The following is a 26,017-nucleotide window of genomic DNA, read 5'->3' on the forward strand; positions in this document are numbered from 1 at the left end:
GCCCTGTGATGTGACTCCTTATTAAATCGATTCATTGATAAATTGAAACTGGTAAGGTTCGATTGCTGCTCAAATACTGTGAACGTCTATTTGGTGCTAAACCACTTCATTGATTTGACTCAAAAAACGGTTTATTCTGTAGTGGGAAAGAGGCCCAAAATGATCTTATAGCACTTTTGAGACTTAATGAAAGGAAATCTGTAACATAAAGCATGATAGACCCAGTCTATGAACATTAATGGCTGCTCTGCAAACACTTTGTCGACGGGAGAGGAGCAGGTGTGCTTCAGTGACGTTTCAGAAGCACGACTAGCTACCACTCCTTTGCACTTCTAGAGCAGTTTGCCAGCAATTTAACAATGGTAAGCTTCCATGTGAAAATCTCCTAAGTATCAATAATCTTTTATCAATTGATGTGTCCCGTAATCTCCGCCAAAGTTTATCCATTTGTATTAAATCAAAGGCCAATTTAAAATCTATGAAAGCTGCATAAAGTGTTCCTCCTGATTGGGTGGCATATTTTTCAGCTAGATATTGTAGGATAAGCCCTTGATCCATAGTTGATCATCCTGTTCTAAAGCCTACTTGTTCTTCTTCCAGTATGTTTTCCTGTTCCATCCAATCCAATGATACCTCTATTGTTCTGATATCAATGAATCCCTCTAATGATAACTCTATTGTTCCGATATCAATTTGATTGATACCACCACCACCCCTTATTTCTTGCACTAATCTGCCTGAAATTTTAGTGTATTCCTATTGGAAAGTTTTAAATTTGGATGTTTAATCTCTTTTTATGGGTTGATCACTGTTTTTATGATTGGGGGGAGGGTTGGGGTTTTGGGGTTTCTAAATTGTAACTTTTAATTGTTTGATGCTTTAATTATACTGTTGGAATCTGCTTTGATTCCTTTGTGAAAAAGCAGAATAATAATAATAATAAATAATTTAATCTGTAAATGTCTATCATATAATTTGCTGATTACATTTAATAAACTGATTGGTAATGCAACATAATAAATTTTAACCTTCTTTTTACAGATTAGCTGTTCTTTCCCAATACCATCTACTATTACACACGTATCATCATCAGTTTATTGCTTGATCTGAGTTTCTCAATACATTTTTGCCAGAGGTTTTTATTAGTAGTAGTAGTATTAATGCTCACAAGCAAACCTATGTTTCCTAAAAATGTACTTGATAATTGTATCTCCCTTCAGTTTTTTTCTGCTCTACATTGCTACCTATATGGAAAATATCTCCCATGGAAATGTTGGACTCTAACTGCATCATAATAGAAAATAAAACACATTATAAACATTTTCAACAAAAATGAATAGTTAGCAGGATGATCAAGAAATAGCTGGAAGATGGGAAGGAGGCAATATTTTCTTTCTCTTGTAAAATCATACATGTACATACATTTCCAGGTCTGTTGGTTTTACATTTTAAAAAACCCTAGTGATCAAATTTTCATGAGCCTCTTTATCTACTTTCTGCCTAGATGACACAGAATAACAAAAATTGCCCAGCCCTTGCCTGTATTTCTTATATAATGTACAGTTAGTGTTTGTATAAATGTGTATACATCAAGGCTCTTGCACCTCATCAAAGCATATAACATGTAAAGTGAGGCCTAAGACACATTGTGGCCTCTCAGTGACTGTATCCTGAGGGAAGAGAGATGAGTCATGACCTGGCTTGGTTTGGCATAGACAGTCCCAGTTAACCCTCTGTTGCACCACTTTTTCAGCTGCTTTGAAAATGTCCCAGTTTCTCTCTCCCCTTCCCACTTTGCCCCTGTGTCCTCAGCTTACTTTAATTGCTGCAAAGTGAGATCAAAGTGCAAAAATATTTTGCACACAGTTCACTCAGCACAGAAGAGGAGGGGGCATAATCTTTTCATTCCCAGTAGGCTCAGGCAAAAGCAATCTCCTGCAGCCTCTTCTAGCTTGTCTGTTTTTCTTCATTAATAGTTTTTGTTATCTTAACCAAATTCTGACATTGCTTGGCCAAATGTATTTCTGTTTTCATCTGTGAAGTCTTGGAGGGCAAAATGCTTCCTTTATCAGTGCGTTGAACCTGTGCTATAAAGTTGCTATAGAGACTAAATGGCAAAGCCAAATGTAGACCTACAACTACTCTCCATGGTGGTCTTCCAATCCGTGCTCATATTTTATTGCTTCCTTGTCACTTTGAACCTTTGTGTTTTTACTTAGAACTGGGTTGGATAAAGTGCAGCATTTCCCACCTCAGATGTTATCAGACTATAGCTCCCACCAGCCATAGCCAGTGGCAAGGAATGCTGGAGGCTACAGTCCAGCATCATCTAAAGAGCTGCCCACCTCTGACTTAGAACAAAGACTGTCTGTATTCAATGGATCTTGACTGTCAAGCAAGCATTCACACCATTACAACCTCCTTCATCCCAACTCTGTCAGCTTCCTGGTCTGCCTACCTAGCACTCATGTCTGTTCTCATGTTCCTTTTCTACAAAGAACATAAAAGATTTTCAGTCCTCATGACCTGTGTGAGCTTTTTCAACAAGCTCCCCTTCATTTTTCCCCCTTTTGACTTCATACTCTTCTACCTCTGTTCCCCTTAAGGTTCATGCATCTCACAACACTCCATGTAGAACTGGAAGCCTGTCAGGAAGACTTGCTCTGGAGAAAAGCCGGATCAAAGAGGATGTTTTGTTGTGATGCACAGAGCTGCAAGGGTTCCCACTAAACCTCACATAATAGACCTGCCACATTTATTTTTCATCTGGAGGTGCTGTGTTTAGGAAGGGGAGTGACAGCCTTAACAAAAAATATGGGCATAGAGGAGGGGGAAATGCAGGCAGACATGACAAGTACGATGGAAATTAAACATAATTCTTAACGCAGTCAGATTTTATGGCTGTGACACATAGTTGTATTTAGATACAAATACTGAAGCAAAATCCTGAAAATGACTAATAGCCTCTGAGCATTGCTCTAAATTATACCTTGGCTCCCAGCTGTAGTCAATCCCATGATAATATATACATATTTTATTTCCCTTTAAATGCCAGAAAATGGACTGTAAATTCCATTTCCCTGACATCAGTAAAGCAATAGGCAGGCAAATTATGACAAAGAAATATTTTGTAGTAGCCTTTCATTGACATAAATGAGAAGAAAATGTGCAGCATTAAATGTGATATTTAGAACAAATTTTCAAAGTTCATCTTAGACTAGATAGATCGGTAGTTTCAGTTTGGTCTTGGAATTGATCTTTCAATCTTATGACTCTTATCCAGGGGGCACGTCATTTCATGAATTAACCACAGTTTACTAGCACTGACATAGGTCCCTTATTGTATGATACAGTACATATACATCATGGGTGGTGGTGGCAGAATGGGGAATGATAGCCTTCTTATTAGAAATATATGCTTCCTACAAAAGTAAATAAATAAACTTTGAAAATCCATATCATTTTCCCATCCTGGCTGGCACTGCTATTATGCAAAGGCTGGAATCACCTCCTGTAGCTCCAATGGCTCTTCTCCTCTGTTAGAGAAAATAAGAGCACATGAGCCATGTTGGATTAGACCAAAGCCTTATATAGGCCCAACATTTTGTTCCCACAATGGCCCACCATTGGTCCATGGGAAGCCACCAACAAGACATGAAGCCAACTCTCCATCTCATGCTCCCCAGCATGTGTTACACAGCAATGCCTTGCTCTAATGGTGGAGGTGACAAATAGTTATCCTGACCAGCAGCCATTGATCGTCCCACCCTGCACCGATTTGTAAAGTTATCCAAGTTGGCAGCCATCAGGACCAAGCTGTGCAACCTTTTAATGCAACCTCTCCTGCATCTTCTAACTAGCTTCCTCTTCTCACAAGTATTTTGTAGTGGAAGATGTTATCCCATTGTCAGCGTTCATGTGAAATTCACCTGTTCTGGTAGACTGTTTGTGTACATAAAAGTTGAGTGGGGAACATCAGTTTCTCTTTCACTTCTAGCACCAAAAGCTCTTGGGCAGGCCCTGCTCCCCATTTCCCTTTTTGAAAGAGAGACATGGGAGGAAGTTGAAGGATGTTGACCATACACAGTATGTCCTGGTATGCACATGAGGATGGACAGTTGAGCACTCCATCTGTAAAATTCCTTTCAAATAGTTCAGTCATCAAAGGAAGGCAAAGGAGAAGTAATCACTTCAGGGGGCACTGGCTGTGTAGTCCTCCAATAATAGGACTTTATTCTCAACAGCAGACTGATTTGTATGTAGCTAAGATATGTGTTAGTAACAGAGCTTGTGTATGTGGTGTACAGGCAAAAAAATAAATAGTATGAAGAGTTTCCATTATGAGATATTCAGCAGTAATCTTTAACAGAGTTAAAAACAGGTGGCTAGAGGAGACCTATACAACTGAAGCAAATTTGTTGCCATAACACATATTTGTACTCTTTACATTTTATTGCTATGGGGAGTAGGAACAAATATAAAAACTATATTACACTAGATAACAGAGAACAATGGGTGGGTCTCTCAGGATGGATTTGGTTACATGTGAGATTGTGCCATCATTCTCAGATGAACAATGAAAGAACAAAATAGAAATCCAGATGACCAAAAGAAAACCCTTTGTAAGTGTCATATAGTGGTGATAATCAAGAATACGCGAAAGGAACAAAGTATGCCCTGCCAGTGGTGTCAGTATATTGGTATCTATTACAGATTTCCAAGTATGCTTTTAGTTTTTGATAATATATCTGTCCTGCCTTTGGTTAGATACAGTGGAAGACCAATAAGGCTTACTATCAATCAACAGTTAATTTTTTAAAATTCTACAATAAAATAGTCAGTAAATAAAAATAATTTGAATAAGAAATCAATGCTCAGCAGCCAAGGGTACCATAAACCCATTAAAATATGTTACCCTTTTTCATGTACTGTATATACCTAAGCACTAATAGGGAATAAAGATGGGTACATCAATTCAGCCCATTTCTGTGGGTTAACTCCAGGTCTCCCTAGTAGCTGGTGATTTCCTTGACCACCTTTACCTTTAGCTAATGTCAATTTTAAGAGGCTTCATAGCATTACTCCTCTCCACAGTATTATTCTAAAAGATTGGGGGGATAAATATTTAGAGGTGTTTCATAATTTGAGGCATTGAACTTCTGCTTATCTAGCTTGTGAATAATTCTACCACTGTTAAAAGTTTAATCAGCATTGAAAGCAGACTGTTAGCTGGATGAAAATGGTTTTCCATAAAACCATGGGGGGGACGTGGAAAATTTTAATTAAGAAATTATTAATTTCAGTGGAAACTTCAATTAAGAACAAGAAGTGCAACTCTGGACATTAATGCTATAATGGTGCCTGTCAATTTGTGCAAGGCATAATTTCAGGTATTATAAGTTTGTAGACAAAAGGAAATATTCAGTACGGCGCAGACAGTTGGCTGAAGACTTTAAGTGCATTTTTTGTATGAACAGTGTTAATTAAAAACTGTTACTGCAGCAGTTATTGACACAGACTTCTATCTAGGTCAAAATGTATTTACGTTCTCACTGTAAATATACATTTCATCTGTCATATTTTAACGTGTGCAATTTATTTTCTGACACAGGAATGGAAAACAACTTAATTAAGAGGTTAAACGAGTTGGCATATTAGAATAAGTGAACTCCAAAGTGTGGCTGGGCAACTTTGCTAAACTACAATTGTCGCATTGGAAATATGATTATAATTATATCCCTCCCCCATTTTTATTTAGTCCTAAGATGTATAATTTTTTGTCTAAGTATGTTGGAAGCCATGCTGATTAGTTGTTAATTTACCTCAGGTTTTACAGTAGATGTTCTGAGGATTCCCACATCAAGATCAACCAATTAATTCCTATCCACTACAAAGAGAACAACTGAACAAAAGGATAATTTCACTCATCCAAGGGAAATTCTAGATCTGTGTAGTGTTTGAGAGGATCATTCAGCAGGCTTTTTTTTTTTTTTTTTGGGGGGGGGGGGAATAAAGGTTGTCAGAAGTTTTAAATTTCGCCTGCTTGAAAAATATGCTGTTGTTATTATTAATTTGCACCCCCACCTTTCTCTCAAAATTGGGACTCAAGGAGGTGTACCGTTTAAAACAAACACTACAGCAAAAAACATACAAAAAGTGAACATTAAAATGGAATTACTGTATAATTATAAGCTGTCCTCATGTATAAATTGAGGGCAGGTTTTGGGGCCAAAATTAGGGATTTTGATATGGCCCATGGATTAGTCGAGGGTAAAATTTAAGGGCATGTAACAAAAGATGTAAAAGATGATGCAAAGGAAAACAATGTCAAAGAACATACAAAATTCCAGCAGACATTAACTGTTTGTGCTCATACTAAAGACTGTATAGATGAGATTATGGAAGAGGGTCGGTGCTTCCAGGACAGATTATGTTCTTGCCTTTCACCAGGGTATGGCTCCTTTTTGAAATAAGTATTAAAATATAGTATTTATATTGACCCGTGGATAAGTCGATACAGGTTTTGGGGGTCAATTTTTTGTCTAAAATGTCTAGACTTATACATGAGTATATACAGTAGACTGATCACAGTATTATACTGTGCTATACTTAGCTATAGCACGTACAAAGTTGTAGGGAGAGGAATTTGGTCCATGCTGGATAGGAGATCCTGGGAGCTGTCCCCCCCCCCAATAAAAGTAACCTTTTCTTGTGTCCTAAAGTGAGCCCTAGAAACTAAACTATATAATGAAGGTTAGAAGGTATACTAGAAATGGGAGAGGGAGCGTCATGAGGCAAGATTATGGTAGGGGAATGGAGACTATGGTTGCTCAGGGCTCTACTCAGCCTTGAAAGAGTAGTTGGAGCAAAAGGAGGGCCTTGGTGGAGTTAGGGCATATGATTTAGGAAGATGCAGAACTTATTCCCAAATGCTTGCCCAAGTTCTAGAAATAATGGGGCCTCTAGCAGGCAGCAGTATGGAACCCCCTCATGCTGACAGTCAGACCATCCATAAAGCCCACTGAAAAGTTTTGGAATTCCTTCAGAGATACACATTTCCCAAATATGAAGACTGCTTATGGGGGAACATACATAGCTATAGTGGTGGAGGGGCTTATTTTAAAAATGCTGTTTACAAAATAGAGATCGCACAATATCTTATAATCACCATGCCTGTTTACTTCTCAGTTGAGAGATGCCGATTCCCAATGTCAGGCAGGCACCTGGAGTCAAGCTGAGACAACGTTGACTCAAAGGAGAGACAATACTATACTTTGAATGATCAATGTTTTCTTTAAAAATCGACTGTTGTTCACAGCATTTATACCTTTATTTCTCTTTGCTGAGTTTAAATTGGATGCTTCCTCTCATGTTCCGTTCTACATTCTTACTATTGTTATGTCCATTTCTCTTTGCAAAATAACTCAGTCACACATCTCTGTACTTAAATTGGTGTGATATTATTGCAGATAATTTACATGCAACCTAAACAGATTTAAAATGGTTAGGAATCCCTGATTTCAGGTCTTTAAAGCTGAAATTACTCGTGTGTGAAATTACTCTTATTCTTGCAGCTATAGTGGGCGGAGGAATTCTGGAGATGTATTTATAAAAGTAATTTTTTCAAGCTCACAGATACATAGATAAACTTTAGACAGGCAAATACCAGTACTTGTCTATGAATACAGTGGGCCCTTGTTCTCTGCTGGGGTTTGGTTCCAGGACCCCCCGTGGATAACAAAATCAGTGGATGCTCAAGTCCCATTAAATATAATGGCACAGCAAAATGGTGTCCCTTATATAAATGGAAAATCGAGGTTTGCGATTTGGAATTTATACTTTTTTGGAATATTTTCAAGCCGTGGATACTTGAATTCATGGATAAAAAAATCTGTGGCTAAGGAGGGCTGACTGTATTAGGATTCCCAAGTCAACAGTAACCAATTGCCTGAAATTTCAGGGCCAAAACCTGAGCTCAAGGTTTGGGGGCTTGAGACATCAAGGTCTGCTATTGTAATGTCACAAGTCAAGGAGTAAGGTTGAAAGTCTTAATATTGCTTCTAGGTCATCTTATTGTGGAAATGGTTAAAAGGGCCGAGATTAGAATATGGGTAAAATGGGACTAAAGAAGGAATAGGGCAATCCCGAATCAGAAAAGAAAAACAAAGCATTTTTCCCTACAGCCAGGCAAGTGGCAGCATATTGTCATTAGGTGCAGCAGTTGTTGGTATTCCTGCTAGGATTCACATTGGGTCCTACCTTGCTGCAAGGACTTGTGGAAAGCTGGCTGACAGCCCTTGAGATTTCTGTTCCCTCCCCCATCATCTTCTGGTGCTGTTGCTGCCAAGGCGTGTATATCATGAAAGCTGATCAGTTGCACCGAGACAAAGGGCCAAACACCATGCTATGGGTTAAGAGTTTGGCCACAACTTTAACACAAGTATCACACAACAATTTTTACATATCACACATTACTTACATTCATAGGTCATATCTTCCTCGGGTTGACCAGAGTTAGAAAATTAATGTTGAGTGGTCACGGGGCCCAATGGCTTCAGGACCAGCTCTTTGGGAGACTAGGGTTTCAGTCCCTGCTCAGCCATGGAAACCCCACTGGGTGACCTTGGGCAAGTTATACTTTTTTATCCTTAAAGTAAGGCAATGGCAGACCTTCCCTGAATAAATCCTGCTAGGGAATCCCTATGATAGGGTCACTGTAGGTCAGAGTCAACACGACCTCAGTTATGTGCACTTGAAGGCACATGATACCAACAATGCAGAGCCATCCTCAGAGCCATGTTTAAAATTGCAGCTTGGGCAATTAAAAATTAAGGAACAGTGTACTTCTAAGTGCATCTTCAGTCCAAAAAATTATGCTCAGTACCAGAACCAAGTTTACAAGTCTCTGTATACTACGATGCACTATTTTCATTCACATATTCCTTTTCAGCAACTCCCTCTCTCCCTCCTTTGATGCATGAGTGGGAGTGTTTGACTCTCACTACTTCAAACTACTCAGATAATCCCTAAATCCCAATGTGTCTTCTGTCCACCACTGTGTGGCCTCTGCACGAAATCAGTACATTCACATGATCTTCACAGGTCCATAGGCAGCGGAAGCACCAAGAAACATCTGACGAGAGGGGGGGGGGAACTAATATTAAAATATCCTGTATATTGCTGATGATTGCTAATGGTGGGGGAATAAAGTAATGATAGACTATAATTGACTTTGCTGTTGGGAAAGGGTGAGAAACTACTCCTCATTAACAGCAACTTGGCATTTTGTTTGAAACAGCAACAGTATCAGAAGAGAAAGAGCCTTCTCAGGGCCAAAGCAATCAGTCAATCAATCAATCATACTTTGTACTGACAAAAGGCAAAGGCAAGATGAGTTTCTCTGTTTTTTTTTTTTTTAATTTCAGTTGAACACAGTGTAAAAGAAATAAAAACAGGCTTTTGACAAAAACAAAAAAAAGCTGTTAACATCTGTTCAGACCATAGTTTGAAATTTGGCAGGCATACAAATGAGAAATGTTTTTAAAGTTTAGGACCACCTGTTATAGTGCTTTATAAATAAAGGATAATAATATACAATCCAGGTACTGAAGAAGAGCGGAAGAATACTATGTCGTTATGTTCCTTCTGCAACCACATAGAGAACATACATTGTAAATCTTAATTTTTTTTAAAAAAAAATCTGTTTCCATCTTGAAGAGTCCCCCTTTCAAATGTAAAAAGCTTCATTGAGTCACCCACTCCAGGCTCAGTTTCTCTACCATAATCTAGCTTTGTGAATCACATCTGTTTGGGAATCACCGTAGTAAAGGAAAACCAATGAAGAACTATACGCTTTGTAACCATAAGCTTTGAGAACCAAGTACCAAAAGAGATACCACCATAAACTCTTTCCGTAAATAAAAGTTATTTTCTTTTTGTTCACAAAGGAGTGATTCATGTTTAACATCTGAAGTGATTTATGTTTAATATCAAAAACATGCTACCATGAATAGTATAAACACTTAATAATAAAGAGACTTAAGTCAGTTGGAGAGATAGTTCTGAGGTAAAAGAAGCTTCAGACTATTTGTCATAAGGCAGGAGAAGAATCCTGGGTAACCTTGTGGTGGTCACATAATTTGATGCCAATTGGTGGGATCCAAAAGACTCAGTGTGGTGGGATCTGAGAGACAGTGAGAGGGGATCTGAAAGGTCTAGTTTGAGAGATCTAAGTGATCCGGTCATATTACACAAGGGTATTTGGGGAAGGAAGAATATATACTGTAACAGTAAATTACATAGCATTTGTTGATTTTGTCCCAATATACTAATGTGGCTACCTTTCAAGAAGTGGTTAAAATGGAAGGCAACAGTTTTCCTTTTATAGTACCAATAGAAATCTTTTTGTCTTATGAATCAGGCTAGAAAAAATGGGTAGTCTTTAAAGTGCCTCAGTTCTCTTTTTTGTTTTTTGTGAGAAGTTTATATTCTGTCAGCGATGGTCAAAATTTTCATATCTAGTTTACAGTATAATACTGGCAGAGATTAAGATCCCTGGTAGCCGCATTAAGCTTTTGAATTTTTGCAACATTCTGATTTTTTTTAAAAAGGTGAACCTTTTGAAATTCACTTTTCTTCATAAATGATTCAAGACACAGGTGGCTTTAAGTAGAAAAGTGGATTCACCTTGGTTCATCCATTTCTGCCTTTTTTTTTCCTGCCTCCATCTCTCTCCCCATCCCATTTGTAGATGTCATTTCATGCTCGGAGGGACTGTCAAAGTAGGCCCTCACTGACCTAAAATGTTTATGAACATAGATGCAAATCATGTCACCTGGGCACTAGAATATTGAGACATATTGATCTTATGGTTGGAGCTTCCTTGTGTCAGTCTTCATTTGCCATAGAACATATTCAGACGTCTTGACCACAGAGGTGAAGTTCATAGAGAATGGAGCCTGCCATAATGCTCATGATACTGTTCTGTATCTATATAAAAACAGTTGCCAGAATTATGCATTATTATTATTATTATTATTATTATTATTATTTATATAGCGCTGTAGATTTGCACAGCGCTGTACATAAAAACAACAAATATAAAAGAGTAAACCTGCCTATGGCATACAATCTAAGAAATGATAGGATAATACAAATAAAGCACATAGCATAACTCGCTTAGTTACATAGACTCCCAGCCTGAAACATCCTCCATCCCCACTTACCAGGTAGCAGTCATTGTGAGCAACAGGGTTTTGTTCTCCTGTCAATTGGGAAACAGCTGACTGATGTTTTAATCCCCTTCTATGTCCTATCTCCATTGCGACATCAGAGATAGGGCCTCTGTTGCAATTCTCCCTTACACTGGTTTACTTATAGAAAGGGTGGTGACAGCATCAGTCAGCTGCTTCATGATAAACAAGGGAGCAGACCCACATTGATCACAATAACTGCTGATTGGTAAATGGTGGGTGTTTTTTTTTACAGTCCATACATATTCCATAAACTTGTGAATATGTCGGGATTGTGAATATGAACCTGAGATGAATGCATAAATCTAGGTTATACATTTGTAACTGCCTTAGTTAATTCCAGCCAGTACATCATAATAATTCTCACAGAGAGAGAGAGATTTCTTTTCTTTTTTTTGTCTTGGCTATCCAAGATTGCAGGTAAGTCCAGCCTGTTGCGCTCTCCAGAAAGAAAGAGACAGAGAAGATCTGCCCTCTGGTGCTTATTGTCTGAAATGTAATACATCAAACAAATACAACAGCAGGTTAGGAGAAACTGAAGGAGCATTCCTGGCTTAAAAGCAATGATCTCTGAAAAGAGAGGATTGTATTGACGAGTTTCTCTCTTTCTCTTTGTTTTGCAGAATCGCAGTGTACACTCTGTGGTGAGCCTGAAGGTGAGTTGTATATCTGTATCGTTAGTAATGTTCAAAGCCAATAGTGATGATGCTTGGGTTTCCTGATCTATTTAATCTGTTAGCAATTGCTCTACTGTGGCATCAGACTCAATGTGGTATTAGACGCAATGTTAAGAAAAGGAAAGTGGGGTGTGACACTGTTGTGTGGTAGATACCAAAAAGTGAATTGAATTAAATGCTGAGCAATTAATAAGACTGCCATACGACTTGAAAAGACACACACACACACAGCACAGAACATGCTTCAGGCAGACTATGACCAATTCTCTTCTTCAATAAAAAATGAAATTATTTGCTCCTTTACTCAGGTCTTGTCCATTGGTCAGTAAAACTAGCAGTAAGCATCGGCACAAACATTCATTTGAGATCATATGGAAATGCAGCATGACTAGGATTTAATGCAGCCATTTGATGTTCATCTATTGAATTCATATTCCAGCAAGCTGAATCTTAGTCTGGACAAGAAAGAGGTGCTAGTTTCTTCTCCTGGCATCATTATTTTTTCACCCCTAAATCTTTGTGAGATAGGTTAAAGATGAAAGATAGTGACTGGCCCAAGGTAATTCATCATAGTTCATGGATCAGTAGAAAACTGAACTTGGGGTTCAGCAAGTCCCCCCCCCCCCCCAATATTATATGGCCCCTTGCCAAATCCTCATCTACTGGTGTGAAAACCAGAATATCTCAATGTGTGTGTGTGGGGGGGGGGGGTTACTGCAAAATTCAGTGAAATTAAGTTACCTTTTCCCCCACCCCATGACCCCCAAATCCTGCCACTTCTATTAGTCAAGAAACAGCAACCTTACTGGAGATTACAATGAGTTGGAAGTGCTCCCCACATCTCAGTGAGTAGGGAGGACAAATTTTAATCTTCTCATCTCTGTATGCAGAGATGTGCATGTGGCAGAGGAGAGCAATTTTGTATACAGGAAGATGGAAAGCAGGTTTGTGTGTGGAAGGGAAGGGAGCACACATGTACACTCTCTGTTTGTATGCATGTCCAGAACCAAGACCTCTAACTGATTCTAGATGAAGTTCTCAGGGCTGAAAACATTGCACCCCCTTGTTTGCATCACTGTTTTTCCCAGTGCTAGTTCTGTCTATGAACTTCAGAAATCAAAATAGTCAAACATGACAACAACATATCACAAATATTGGAAAACAAAGTTATATGTTAGAGATGCTTATTATTTACCAAAATAAACACCTAAATAAATAAAGTATACCCACGAATTCCCATTGCCAGAAGCCAGAACAAGCACAGTCTCTTTTATTTCAGTGGGACACTGTAAATTAATAATAAATACAATTTTTATTTATATTTCCCTGCCTCTCCCAGGTGGATCGAGGCGGGAGTACAACCCAATAAAACATACAATGCATAATAATAAATTACAATAAAATTAACTAATAATTTTATTAAAACAAGTTCTATCAAAAATCAGTGGTGGAATGGAAATATACAAATTCAAAGAAGGGAGGAACAATATTTCTTATATGAGGTCAGGTGGGTAAGCTCGCCAGAAGAGATCCGTCTTAACTGCCTTTATTAACTTAATTATATGTCTTAGATCCGAAACACACTGCAGAAATAATCGAGTTTGAGATTGCTTTAACTGCTCTGGCTCAGTGCTAAGGAATCCTGGGAATTTTAGTTTATTGTGGCACCAGAGCTCTCTGACAGAAGGCTAAATGTCTCACAAAACTACACATCCCAGAATTTCCTAGCCTTGAGCCAGGGCAGTTAAAGCAGTCTCAGACTGGGTTATTTCTGCAGTGTATTTTGAACCTTACTTGCCTTTTAAATCTGTTTTGAACTAAAGATGCTTAGCTTTGACTTCATGCAGGGCAGCTCTAGATATTATTGAGCTCTTGGCATTCTGGTACTGAGTCTGTGCCTCTCACAGAACCTTGCCCCAAAATCTCCTACTGACAGAATGGGGGAAATGTGGCCTACAGGCTCCATGCAGCCCTTGGGATCCCCTTGGGTTCCCCAGGAGACCCTCAAACTCCTAGACCTCCCAAATCAAAAGGAATGTGGGTGGTTTTAGCTCACAGAGCACAAAACCTCTGGTTATGAGTTACTGTAAAATTTGTGGAGCAGGAAGGGAACCCTAGCAACTGATGGCATAATCTGGATAAAGTGGGTCCAGTGGTCATCCCACTTGCAAAAAAACCCTCTTACATTCATGGAATAATTGTGTGCAAATTAACAAGGTAGATTCCTGTGCAAAAATTGACCTCATATCCAGAGGACTTTCTAGACTTGTGCCTGTTCTTGTGTAAGTCTTTACATGAGTTCATTCTCCATGTGTTTGTGTGGGCCTCATGAATTCATATTATATGGCTTCTACCCAGAGCATTTGTATGAGCATTGAGGGTTTATATTTCCTCATTTTTCTTACTTGTTATTTTATTTGCCAAACTCTGATACACTAGGCAGGCTACATGAAGTCTTCTGCTAGCTTTTGCACAAGAGATTTGCACCAACAACTCTCACACATTTTCTATTGTTTCTCTCTCCTGGTTCTTTGAATCCAAGCCAATAGATTCCACAGCTGTTGAAAACCATTTATCTCTCTGCCACTCAGAATCTAATCCTTTGCAAATCATTTCCCCAGGGGAGGCTGGCTGCTGCCATTTCTGTTTTCTTATCAGTACCATGGGGAGACTCTTGTTCTGCATAGGAGTTTTAGAAGGTGGAGTATGACTGATGGATTTATCTAGCTTTCGAAATGCTCATCCATTCTGATATTCTTCCATTGTATACATGTCTTTACAGTATTTTTGTAAGCCAGTTAGGAAGGCTATCTACCTGAGAAGCAGTATGACACTGATGGGCAGAAAATGTGGTCTACAAGCCCTTTTTTGTGCCTCCTATGTTCCTGGTACACCCCAGTGCTGCAATAATCTTTTAATTTTTCTAAAATTTGTAGTTCACCTCTAAAATTCAGCAGCAAACTACTAAATGCATTACAATTAATGAAAAGAACTCCAACAGCCCAAAATTCTGTGATGTTTATTCTGTTGTAATTGTCATTTAGTTGTCAATATCGTAGTCAGTAGTTGATATCAATATGATATTAACTATAGTTAAGAGTCATTCATATCTATTTGTACATAATGAAACTGATATTTATAAATATGAGTTACTGTATATACCTGACTATAAGCTGACCTCATGTATAAATCAAGGGCAGTTTTGGGGGCCAAAATAATGGATTTTGATATGACCCATGGATAAGTCAAGGGTAAAATTCAGGGTCTTGTAACAAAGGATCCAAAGGATCAAGCAGAGAAAAATGATGCTGAAGAATTTACAAAATTCTGGCAGGTATAACTCTTTCACTAAGGGATAGTTTATTTTAAAAAAAAAAAAAAAGAATTGTAGTACAATATTCACACTGGCCCATCAATAAATTGACTCAGGTTTTTTGGGTCAATGTTTTGACTAGAATTCCTAGATTTATACATGAGTATATACAGCAATCAAGCATGAAGGGAGAATTTATTTATTTATAAGGATATATATATATATATATATATATATATATTTATAGACTAATATATTTTAATTTTTTTTCATTAAAATGTCTTGTAAATGCCATCTCTTCCCTTTCAGCCCTGCCACTTGGACTTAAGGTCCTTTGCCCAGACCAAAAAGTAACCCCAAATGTTGCCCATCCCAGCTTTATATAAATGTTTTCAATGAATAAATAACCCAGCCAATACTTTGTAAGAGATTATTTATTATTATTAAACTTTATTTCTAAAGCGCTGTAATTATACACAGCGCTGTACAAAGTCGGTAAAATTAAAAAGTATATAAAAGCCTGCCCAAGGCGTACATTCTAAGATAACAATAAAAGAGGAATACAGTCGGCCCTTCTTATACACGGATTTTTTATACACGGATTTAAGCATACACAGTTTGAAAATGTTCCAAAAAAGTATAAATTTACCTTGATGTTCCATTTTTTATTAGGGACACCATTTTGCTATGTCATTATAGTTAATGGGACTTGAGCATACACGGATTTTGTTATACACGGGAGATCTTGGAACCAAACCCCAGCGTATAACAAGGATCCACTGTAGATAAAATTACCATAGAATCATAGAGTTGGAAGAGACCGCAAGGACCATCCAGTCCAACCCCCTGCCATGCAGGAAATCCAGATCAAAGCATCGCCGACAGATGGCCATTCAGCCTCCATTTGAAGACCTCCAAGGAGGGAGCCTCCACTACACTTCGAGGGAGTTTGTTCCACTGTCAAACAGCCCTTACTGTCAGGAAATTCCTCCTAATGTTGAGGTGGAATCTCTTTTCCTGCAGCTTACATCCATTGCTCCGGGTCCTAGTCTCTGGAGCAGCAGAAAACAAGCTTGCTCCCTCCTCAATATGACATCCCTTCAAGTATTTAAATAGGGCTATCATATCACCTCTTAACCTTCTCTTCTCCAGGCTAAACATCCCCAGCTCCCTGAGTCGTTCCTCATAGGGCAAGGTTTCCAGACCTTTCACCATTTTAGTCGCCCTCCTTTGGACACATGGCTCCAGTTTCTCAATGTCCTTTTTGAATTGTGGCGCCCAGAACTGGACACAATATTCCAGGTGGGGCCTGACCAGAGCAGAATATAGTGGCACTATTACTTCCCTGGATCTAGATACGATACTTCTATTGATGCAGCCTAAAATCACATTGGCCTTGTTAGCTGCCGCATCGCACTGTTGACTCATGTTCAGCTTGTGGTCTACTTGGACTCCTAGATCCCTTTCACATGTTGTCTCCTTAAGCCAGGTGTCCCCCATCCTATATCTGTTCATTTCATTTTTTCGCCCTAAGTGCAGTACCTTACATTTCTCCCTGTTGAAGTTCATTCTGTTAGCTGTGGCCCAGCTTTCTAGTCTATTCAGGTCATTTTGAATTTTGATCCTGTCCTCTGGAGTATTAGCTATTCCTCCTAATTTGGTGTCATCTGCAAATTTGATAAGTATTCCCCCAATTTTTTCCTCCAAGTCATTGATAAAGATGTTGAACAGTACTGGGCCCAGGACAGAGCCCTGTGGAACACCACTGGTTACTTCTCTCCAGGATGAAAAGGAGCCATTGTTGAGCACCCTTTGGGTTCGGCCGGTCAACCAATTACATATATAGAAAAGAAAAAACAAATTAAAAACATCAAATATAAAACAAATCACATCACATCAAATATTGTCAGACAGCCAGATGACAATCACAAATTCCCTGAGAACTCTTCCCTAAACAATATGGTTTTCAGCTCAGCCTTAAAGCTGGTTAGGGAAGTGATGAGCCGTGCATGCAGAGGAAGAAGGTTCCAGGAATGAGGGGCAGCAAGAGAGAAGGGACGGATCCGGGATGGGGCAGAGAAGACCCTGGGTTGGGAGAGGAGACTTTGGCTACCAGAGCGGAGAGTGCGAGTAGGGATGTAGGGAGAGAGAAGATCGGTTAAATAAAGAGGGGCCAGCCCATGCAGGGCTTTAAAGGTGAGTAGCAAAAGTTTGTACCTGATGCGGAAAGGAAAAGGGAGCCAGTGAAGGGAGATATTTTTTATCATTTATTTATTTATTTTTATCCTGCCTTTCTCCCAAAGTGGGACCCGGCAGCTAACAGCATATATAAAACACATTAAAACAGCAATTAAAACAATACAATTAAAATAAAAAATATATAAAAATTACAAATATAAAATTTAAAAGATACAAAGTTAAAAATGATCATCTAATACCAACCTCCTCATCCCCCAATAAAACCAAGCCGACAAGATCTTAAAAGGTCTGTTTAAATATGGTGAAAGACGAGCAGTAAAGGGGCCAGCCTAGTCTCCCGTGGAAGGGAGTTCCAGAGGGTGGGAGCAGCCACTGAGAAGGCTCTCTCTCGTTTCCTCACCAGGCAAGCCTGGGATGGTGGTGGGAGCGAGAGAAAGCTTTTACTGAAGATCTTAGGGCTCTAGGTGATTTTTATGGGGAGATATGGTCTCGTATAGTTTGGACATAAGCCGGCTTTATAGGTCATGACCAGCACTTTGAATTGTGTTCGGAAATGAACCTGTAGCCAGTGAAGCTGTTTCAATACAGGAGTTACACGTTCCCTGTAACTGGCTCCGGTCAGCATTCTAGCTGCAGCATTTTGGACCTGCTGAAGTTTACGAACAGTCTCCAATAGTCCAAATGGGATGTAACCAAAGAATGTCTCACTGTAGTCAGATCTAATATCTCAATGAATGGGCGCAGCTGGCATACAGGTTTTAATTGTGCAAATGCACTCCTGGCCACTGCTGAAACCTGGGGATCGAAGCTCAGAGTGGAGTCCAGGAGCACACTCAAGCTGCAAGCCTGAGATTTCAGGGGAAGTGTAACCCCATCCAGCTCAGGCACAGCCCCAATTCCCTAATCTGCCATATTACTGACCACAAACACCTCTGGACCTGTGCAGTGATCTTTTATGGCCTCCATGTAGGAGATTGTAAGCCCGAGGGCAGGAAACCGTCTAACTAAAAAGATTGCATGTACAGTGCTGTGTAAATTTACAGCGCTTCATAAATAAAGGTTAATAATAATAATAATAATAATGATTGCATCAGGCGCAAGGCATCATGACCCTCTGCATTGGAATACAGGGTCAGAAATTTCTAGAATGCTGAACCACCCTTGCAGCATCTTTGGATTTTGCTCTCGGCCCACCATCCCACTTTCCATGCAGTTTGAGAATTGCAGGTCACTTCTGGGCTGGGTGAAAAATTTGTCCCCTTTTCCTTAACATAAAACACACATATAAGATAAAAGATAAAGGTATCTCCTTTGACATGATGGTCAAGTCATGTCCAACTGTAGGGGGTGGTGCTTATCTCTGTTACTAAGCTGAGGGAACCAGTGTTGTCAAAGAAGAATCTGTGGCCATATGGTCAGTATGACTGCACAGAATGCTGTTACCTTTCCACCAAAGTGGTACCTATTTATCTTCTTGCACTTTTACATGCATTCAAACTGCTAGGTTGGCAGAAGCTGGAACTATGGATGGGAGCTCACTCCATCACGTGGCACTTGGGTCTTGAACTGCTGACCTGCCGAACTGGTGACCGCATCCCTTCATATAAGATTACATTACAAATACTACAAACGTTGCAAACAACAAAAAGAAAACTTATCAACTGCTACTTCTACATCTTCAAAAACTATGCAAACTACCACTATATTAACTTATAAGGACAGAGGTTGACAGATGACTCCCCCCCCCCTTTTTTTTGCCTACCCCACACTGTATCTGGGGGACTTTGATGATTGACTGTGGGTGGTGTCTTTAGGCAGTCATTTGGTAGGTTGTTGGGGGAGATAAGAGTAAGAGTTTTGGTGTACACTTTAGCATTCTTTTGGTGAAGGGCAGAGCTCTAGAACTGCGTCTTTAGGGCTTTTGATGCAGACAGTGAGGAGGGAGTCTACCCTTAAGGTTTTGCTCTCAATTTAAGTCCCATGACTTGGGAGCCATCTCGAGTCTTCCTTCCAGTAAATGTCTGGCTGGAGATCAACCCTTGGAGCTCAGGTGTTGCATCTAGGGAAAGGCTGAGGAGGTTGGCATGAGTGACACCTGGCCTCAGCTGATCCGGCTCTAGGTTGCTTCCCCCTCTTGCTCCTTTCCATCTTGAACCCAGCTTAAAATACATTTTAGGTCATGTAAAGCGGCATTTGTTCAACTAAGTTCTCTATATCTGGTCTCATTATTCCATGGTTGGTCAGCACTTCCCAGTTAGTACAGTGGGAGAGACTTTGCACAAATTTGGATGGGGTTTGTCAATTTTTAATGAAAGTCCTTTTACCATAAATAGTTGGACAGAAAAGAAACCACAAAGTTGAGGTTTTCTTTGGAAATGTCAGTGGACTATTCTATAAAGGGAGTTCACTTTACTGCCATGTCTTCACCATACTGAATAAGTATTCCTTTTAAAAAAAACTGCTTAGTTGAAAGTTATTATAATAGTTATTATAACTCATCGAGCATCTCATCCTTTCCTTTCCTTTCTGTCTTTGCCTCTAACAATCTGTCTCTTTTGTTTCTTTCTTTCTGGTAGAAATCTGATCACACAGCTAACAGTGAAGCTGAAAGTTCAAATTTGGCCCTGCCTCTGAAAATAAGCAAAGGTGGTTGATAAGTTTCTATATTTTGTTGACATGAAGCATGGGCTTTCATTTAATGAAATGAGCAACAACAGCACCAATAAATCCCAGTGAGTTTGCAAACCCAATGAGTTTGAAAGTACAAATGTGATACAAAGTGCCATTAACCAAGAGGAAAATGCAAAGCAAGCTTGATAAAAATATCTGTCCAATATTTATGCTGAAAAGACAAAGTGATTGAAAATATGGATAGAGAATGAGGAGGAAAATTGCTCCATGAAAAATCTTTGTTGTTTGTGTGTTAGACCATTTTAATATTAATACACACAAATGATATATAAAATTATTATTGCCTTCTAACATTATCATTCAGCTATAGTAGATGCTTTTTATTGTTAAGACATTTCTCATTCCTTTGGCTGGGGATTGGAGACAGTGTAGAATCAGATTTTACCAGGCATGACCATAAAAGTACAATATGAGATTTAGAAGCAATCCCTCTTGGGCTATCAAGTTGTAAATTTCAAATATCTTTTGTGTAACTTTCATTTTCATAGTATCAATAATGAACTGGGTTTGGTTTCAAGATGTGAAAGGTCTCACTTTCAGACCTGATAAAAGGAGCTAGTGAAAATTTTATTGGGAAACTTCTGCAGGCACCCAATTGGGTCAGTAGCCTGTTACAGGTTAGGGTTCCTGAACAGATTGTTTATCAGAATAGAATAGTAGGTTGGTGCTCTGCTAAATCAAGCTTTTGTTTAATTCATGCCCATTTTCACCTGAGAAACATTGGCCAGCGGAGAGCAGCCATCTGCATACAAGTGACAAGCTGTGTCTAGTGACATCCATAAGAAGGTCCAACAACAGTGAAAAACTGAAATTCCTTCTGGGGCCACAAATATTTAGGCAGGTGCCAATTTGTACATATTCATACCTATATAAGGGTAGGCAAATTGTGGAGCACATTTTGCCTCTACAAACAGCTGTGGCAGGCAACACTGCCCAATTTCACTGAGAATCAGTTGAAAACTACAACCAGAAGTCATGTCCAGTTGCAGCTTTGGGGTGTGCCATTCATTTGATAGTATTAGACTGTGGTTGGGTTGAGGTGCCTTAAGTCTACCATTCATAGAAGCTGCATGGAGCAGAAACTGACATTTCAGGAGAAAAATGTGGGATGGAGATTTGGGGGCAGCTTAAGGGTCACACCAATGGAATGGAGATTCATGAGACTTGCAAGTTTTACTTTCCTCACCACAGGTTTCTATGTTGTAAAGGTCTTGCTTCTCTTGAGATGAGATGAAATTATTGATCGTGTCTGTATATCTCCAAAACCCTGTACTACTAGAGGTGTTTTCAAATAAGCTTTATAAAGATCTGGTGAAAATGAAGAAGTCTAAAATGTTTATACACATTGCTTGAACTGGTATTGAAATGAGTAATATTTAGATAAGTAACACACAGGGACACTCTCATGACTTAAAAAAAAGAATGTCAGATACCTATTGTAAATAGTATGTTACTATACTGAGAGTATTGTCCAGATATGTTTTAGGGACTTGAAAGACAACCTCATGCTGAGGAATTTCTAACATAAAAGTTGTTACTATAGTTATTATCTTTTGAACTTATTTCAAAAGCACTTATTTTAATGTTGTTAGTATTAACATTTGCTTCAAAATTACCCCTGTGCACCTTCAATCATAAAGGTGGAAAACATGTTCCTAAGTATAGACATTTGACTGAGGGATGAGGAACCTAAACTCTTCATATGATTTTATTTTGTTTTGTTTTGTATCTATTTTGTATGCTAGTCTGAAAATAGTTGGACGGAAAGTATAACTGTTCTATTTCAGGTAACACCAACTTTCACGCCATCTGTGCCTAGTGTAAGCCTGATGTTTCTGAACATCTTGTATGATCCCTCCTCCCCCCCAAAATTAAGTATCTGGCAGCATTCAAGAATAATCACTTAAACATGGGATAGATTGTTCTCAGAAGGTTTGATTTCCACCTGAGTGGTTCTGTACTGTGATGGTTCAGTGGTGTTTCCTCCACGTCTAAAAGAAGTCAAGCAGAGACTATAAGCTGCCCAGAGAACCCTTGCAAGCACTATTGGAGCAGGGATTAATGCTTTATAATTCCTGGCAACTGTTTACTCAGTAATTTGTTTGACTGTCACAGTGAGATGTGAAACCAAAAAACTTTATTAAAAAAAAGAGGAAAGAAGAAAGGAAAGGAAAGGAAGAAGGAAGCAAGAGAATCTTAGAATCATAGAGTTGGAAGAGACCACAAGGGCCATCCAGTCCAACCCCATTCTGGCATGCAGGAAATCCAAATCAGAGCATCCCCAACAGATGGCCATCCAGCCTCCGTTTAAAGACCTCCAAGGAAGGAGACTCCACTACACTCTGAGGGAGAGAGGAAGGAAAAATAACAAAAAAGAAAATGTATAATTTGAAAAACAACATTCAAGCAGTAATGTGAAATAATTTGGGATTATGAGATCAAAGTATAATTTTAGATAAATGTGACTTCATTTTTGTGGAATTAATCAATATTTGGTAAACAGATTAGAAGGGTCTTCACCTGTAAAAAAGGAAGGTAGCACTAGCTGACATCCTCCAATGACTGGAGGCCACCAAAAGGCTGACCATGTTGTGTTCCTCACATCTTCTTACCTTGCGAAAACATTTCCTCCATCTGGGGAGGAAACTTTGCTGCCCCCAATGTTGATAAGGGCCTTACTACAGCTGCTGAAGGCCCCAGAAAAGAAACCTGGAGTTGGCTATAACCAAAACAGTCCTGATGGCAATCGTAAGGGAAGAACATACTGTATCTGTTCCCTCCATCTCTAATGCAATATTTCAGTTTTCTAAACATCTTTTTATAAATTTGATGGTAACACCTTTGTAATCTTTTGTAGATTGTTTTTTTAAATGTGAAAAAGCAAAACTGACAGATTTACCCATCCTGGCAGAGGGCTCTCAGTGCTTTACTCTGTGAAAGTCAGGTTTTGAATAGGGATTCAAGAATGCTAGTATTGCTGAAGTCAAGGAACTTTATTGCATAGCATTATGATAACGTTCCGGGAACCGAATGAGAATGAACACGGCAAAGTTTACTGCATGGTTTGGTTCCCATCGAGTTCCCATTCTGACCTCAAAGTATTCCAACAGCGTTCCAGGTTGAGAATGATGAGAAACAGTTCTCAGACAGCTGGAACGTTATCATACCAGAAGATGAAAAGTTAGTGCAGTAATCCTATCCGTTCTTATATCCGTTCTGTCAGTCCTCGTGTCCTGATCGGCTGAGACGGTTTCCTCCTCTGTAGTCTTAGAGTTGTCTAAGTTGTTGGAAGTTGTCTAAGGTAAAAAGATGATAGAGTGATGACATCACGGCATCGCACCCCAGCTAAAGAAATACGCATGCTCCACAGCAGTACAATACGAGAACGCACTCTGCAAAAGCACCCATTCAAAGGAGGTGCTGTGCAATATAATATGGTCCCGATACGTTATCATCCCATTATTACTTCTCTAATGTGATGAGTCCTGTTCCCAGATTGTTCTGCCACAGAACGTTTTCAGAAGTCTGTGGGAAGGTTACAGGTTCTGATGCAATAAAAGGTTACTGCACCACGTTTTTCCTGTCAGGCTCCTCATTATTAAACAGGTAGCTAGAATGTAATACTCTTCATATTAGAATTGGCAATACCTATTGAATCTGACCAATGCAGATGGTTAAAAAAATATTTAGGTCATTTTTGGATAAAAAAAATTTAAACATCGATTTTTTTCACCTTAAATTTGGCTGCAGAATTGAAGTTTAGAAAATAACAAATGTGAAATAAAGTGAAGCAGACAGATTTGTCCATTCCTAGCCGGAAGTTGCATGTAATAATAATAATAATAATTATTATTATTATTATTATTATTATTCCACTTTTTCACAAAGGAATCAAAATGGATTCCAATAGTATAATTAAAACATCTCACAATTAAAAATTACAATTTAAAAAACCCCCAAACCCCAGCCCTCCCCCCAATCATAAAAACAGCAATCAACCCATAAAAAGAGATTAAACATCCAAATGTAAAATTGTCCAATAGGAATACACTAAAATTTCAGGCAGATTAGCACAAGAAATGACAGGGGAATCGGGGGGATGGTATCAATCAATTTTGATATCAGAACAATAGAGGTATCATTAGAGGGGGGAGGCAAGTCTAATGGATCTAACCTAGTCTGGGAAGGCCTGCCGGAAGAGATCCATCTTAGTAGCTTTTTTAAAAGCTTCCAAGATGGTAATATGGCAGATCTCGTCCAGCAGGTCATTCTAGAGCCTGGGAGCAGCTGATGAGAAGGTCCTCTGGGTCACTGCTGAAAGTCTGGTCTTCTTAGGTTCTTGTAGTTCTTGCAGAAAGTGGGTTACTCTGTGACTGGCACCAGATATAGACAGAATGAGGGAGGGAGACAGGGAATTCTTCTCTGGCTCAGATTAAAATCCAAGTCAGAAATTATAAAATTTGTCCAGTATTTGGGGAACTAATTTTGAGGAGTCACTCAGTGAACTCATTTCAGTAACTTCAGTACAGGGGAAGAATATAAGATTATTTTTGTTGTTGTTATTGTTGTTGTTGTTGGAAATACAAATTATATTCCTCATAAAAGGGAACTGTGATCTGGAATTAACACAAAGACAGATACAGAATTATAAATTGAATAGAAACCTGATTTTGAAGTGGTCTCCCTGCCTCCATCCAGCATCATAGCAGTGTGTTCTTAGATCAGTGACAGTTGCATTGTATACTCCTATTAATAAGTCACCCTATATTTCAATTTCTTATAGCTACTATAGTTTCTCTGAGTGGCCCATGGAGCTGTCTTGCCTGACATACTTGTCCAATTAATTTCTGCCTGCAGATTCCATCATGCACATTGATTGAAATGAATTATTCTATGAAGACAAATACTTTCTCTCTATGTGCATGTGCATGCAAACACATGCATATTAAAACATGTGTGTCACTCTGAAACTTGGATAAGTGTTAAATACTTTTTTGTTTAAAAAAGCAAGATTTTGTGTTAGATTAAACAAAATGCACTACGAAAGAGATTGTTACTCCAAAAGAAGATGCAAGATTGGTTCAGAGGAATGGATACTTTTCATAGCTTGCTGTGCGTATTTACAAGGTACAAAGGATTCTCAATACTTTGGGATGACATTTATTCCTCTTGGGTATTACATCTCAAAAAAGAAAAAGAAAGAAAGGAATGAAGGAAGGAAGGAAAAAGAAAAGGCTGTTGCTAATTGTTCTTAAAATTTTCATTTCATTTATTAGCAAGCTGGGCCTATCAGCATGTAAAACCCTCATTTGATTGCTTTACTGCTAGCATGAAAGATGCCCTGCAGAGATTACAGTGTGCAGAGATTATTCATTCCCAGCAGCCCCTTCTTTGATCATGCTTCAAGGAAACAACTTAAACCTCCAGCAACCAAATTATAGTTTTAAGGTGAACTCTTAATTAGCTGCTGAATTCAGGAGCCTAGAGTTGCCTTCATTCAGAACCAACAGAAGCCCAAGGAGTTTTGGTGCTTTATTATCATTTTCTTGTTGTCCTCCCACCCCAAATATTTAGCTCATCACAATGCCATTTTTTTAATAGACTAAATAAAATATTTATGGCATCTTAAGATAATCCTTTCCTCCTCCCACAGATATATAGGGCTGGACTTGGTAGTACAAAATGCCACTTTGTACTTTCCTGCAAAGTTTCTGTAAACCTGGCACAAGCAGTTGTACAAACCAGGTTAATGAGTGCTGTGCATCCTGGAGAAGCACAGAGCAGCTGGAGAGTAATCGTCAGTAAAAGGCAAAAATACTCTGCTTGTTATACCTATGCAGCACGATTTGCCATTTGGAGAGTAGAAGTTGGGCTTCCAGTTCCAT

The 26,017-nt window shown here is 38.9% G+C and overlaps 1 protein-coding gene across 4 annotated transcripts in view; it reads left to right on the forward strand.

The window, feature by feature from the left end:
- The window catches only part of DLGAP2 (DLG associated protein 2), a 546,854-nt gene that overhangs the window by 230,608 nt on the left and 290,229 nt on the right, over positions 1-26,017 (forward strand). For all 4 annotated transcript variants that reach the window (XM_089531068.1, XM_089531067.1, XM_089531069.1 and 1 more), the window contains one exon: positions 11,876-11,908. In XM_089531068.1, coding sequence (XP_089387194.1) covers positions 11,876-11,908 — 33 coding nt within the window. The remainder of the gene's footprint in view (positions 1-11,875; positions 11,909-26,017) is intronic.

The sequence above is a fragment of the Sceloporus occidentalis genome, unplaced genomic scaffold, assembly GCF_023333645.1.
Source record: "Sceloporus occidentalis isolate IW3139 unplaced genomic scaffold, rSceOcc1.0.p SCAF_6, whole genome shotgun sequence".
Lineage (NCBI taxonomy): Eukaryota > Metazoa > Chordata > Lepidosauria > Squamata > Phrynosomatidae > Sceloporus > Sceloporus occidentalis.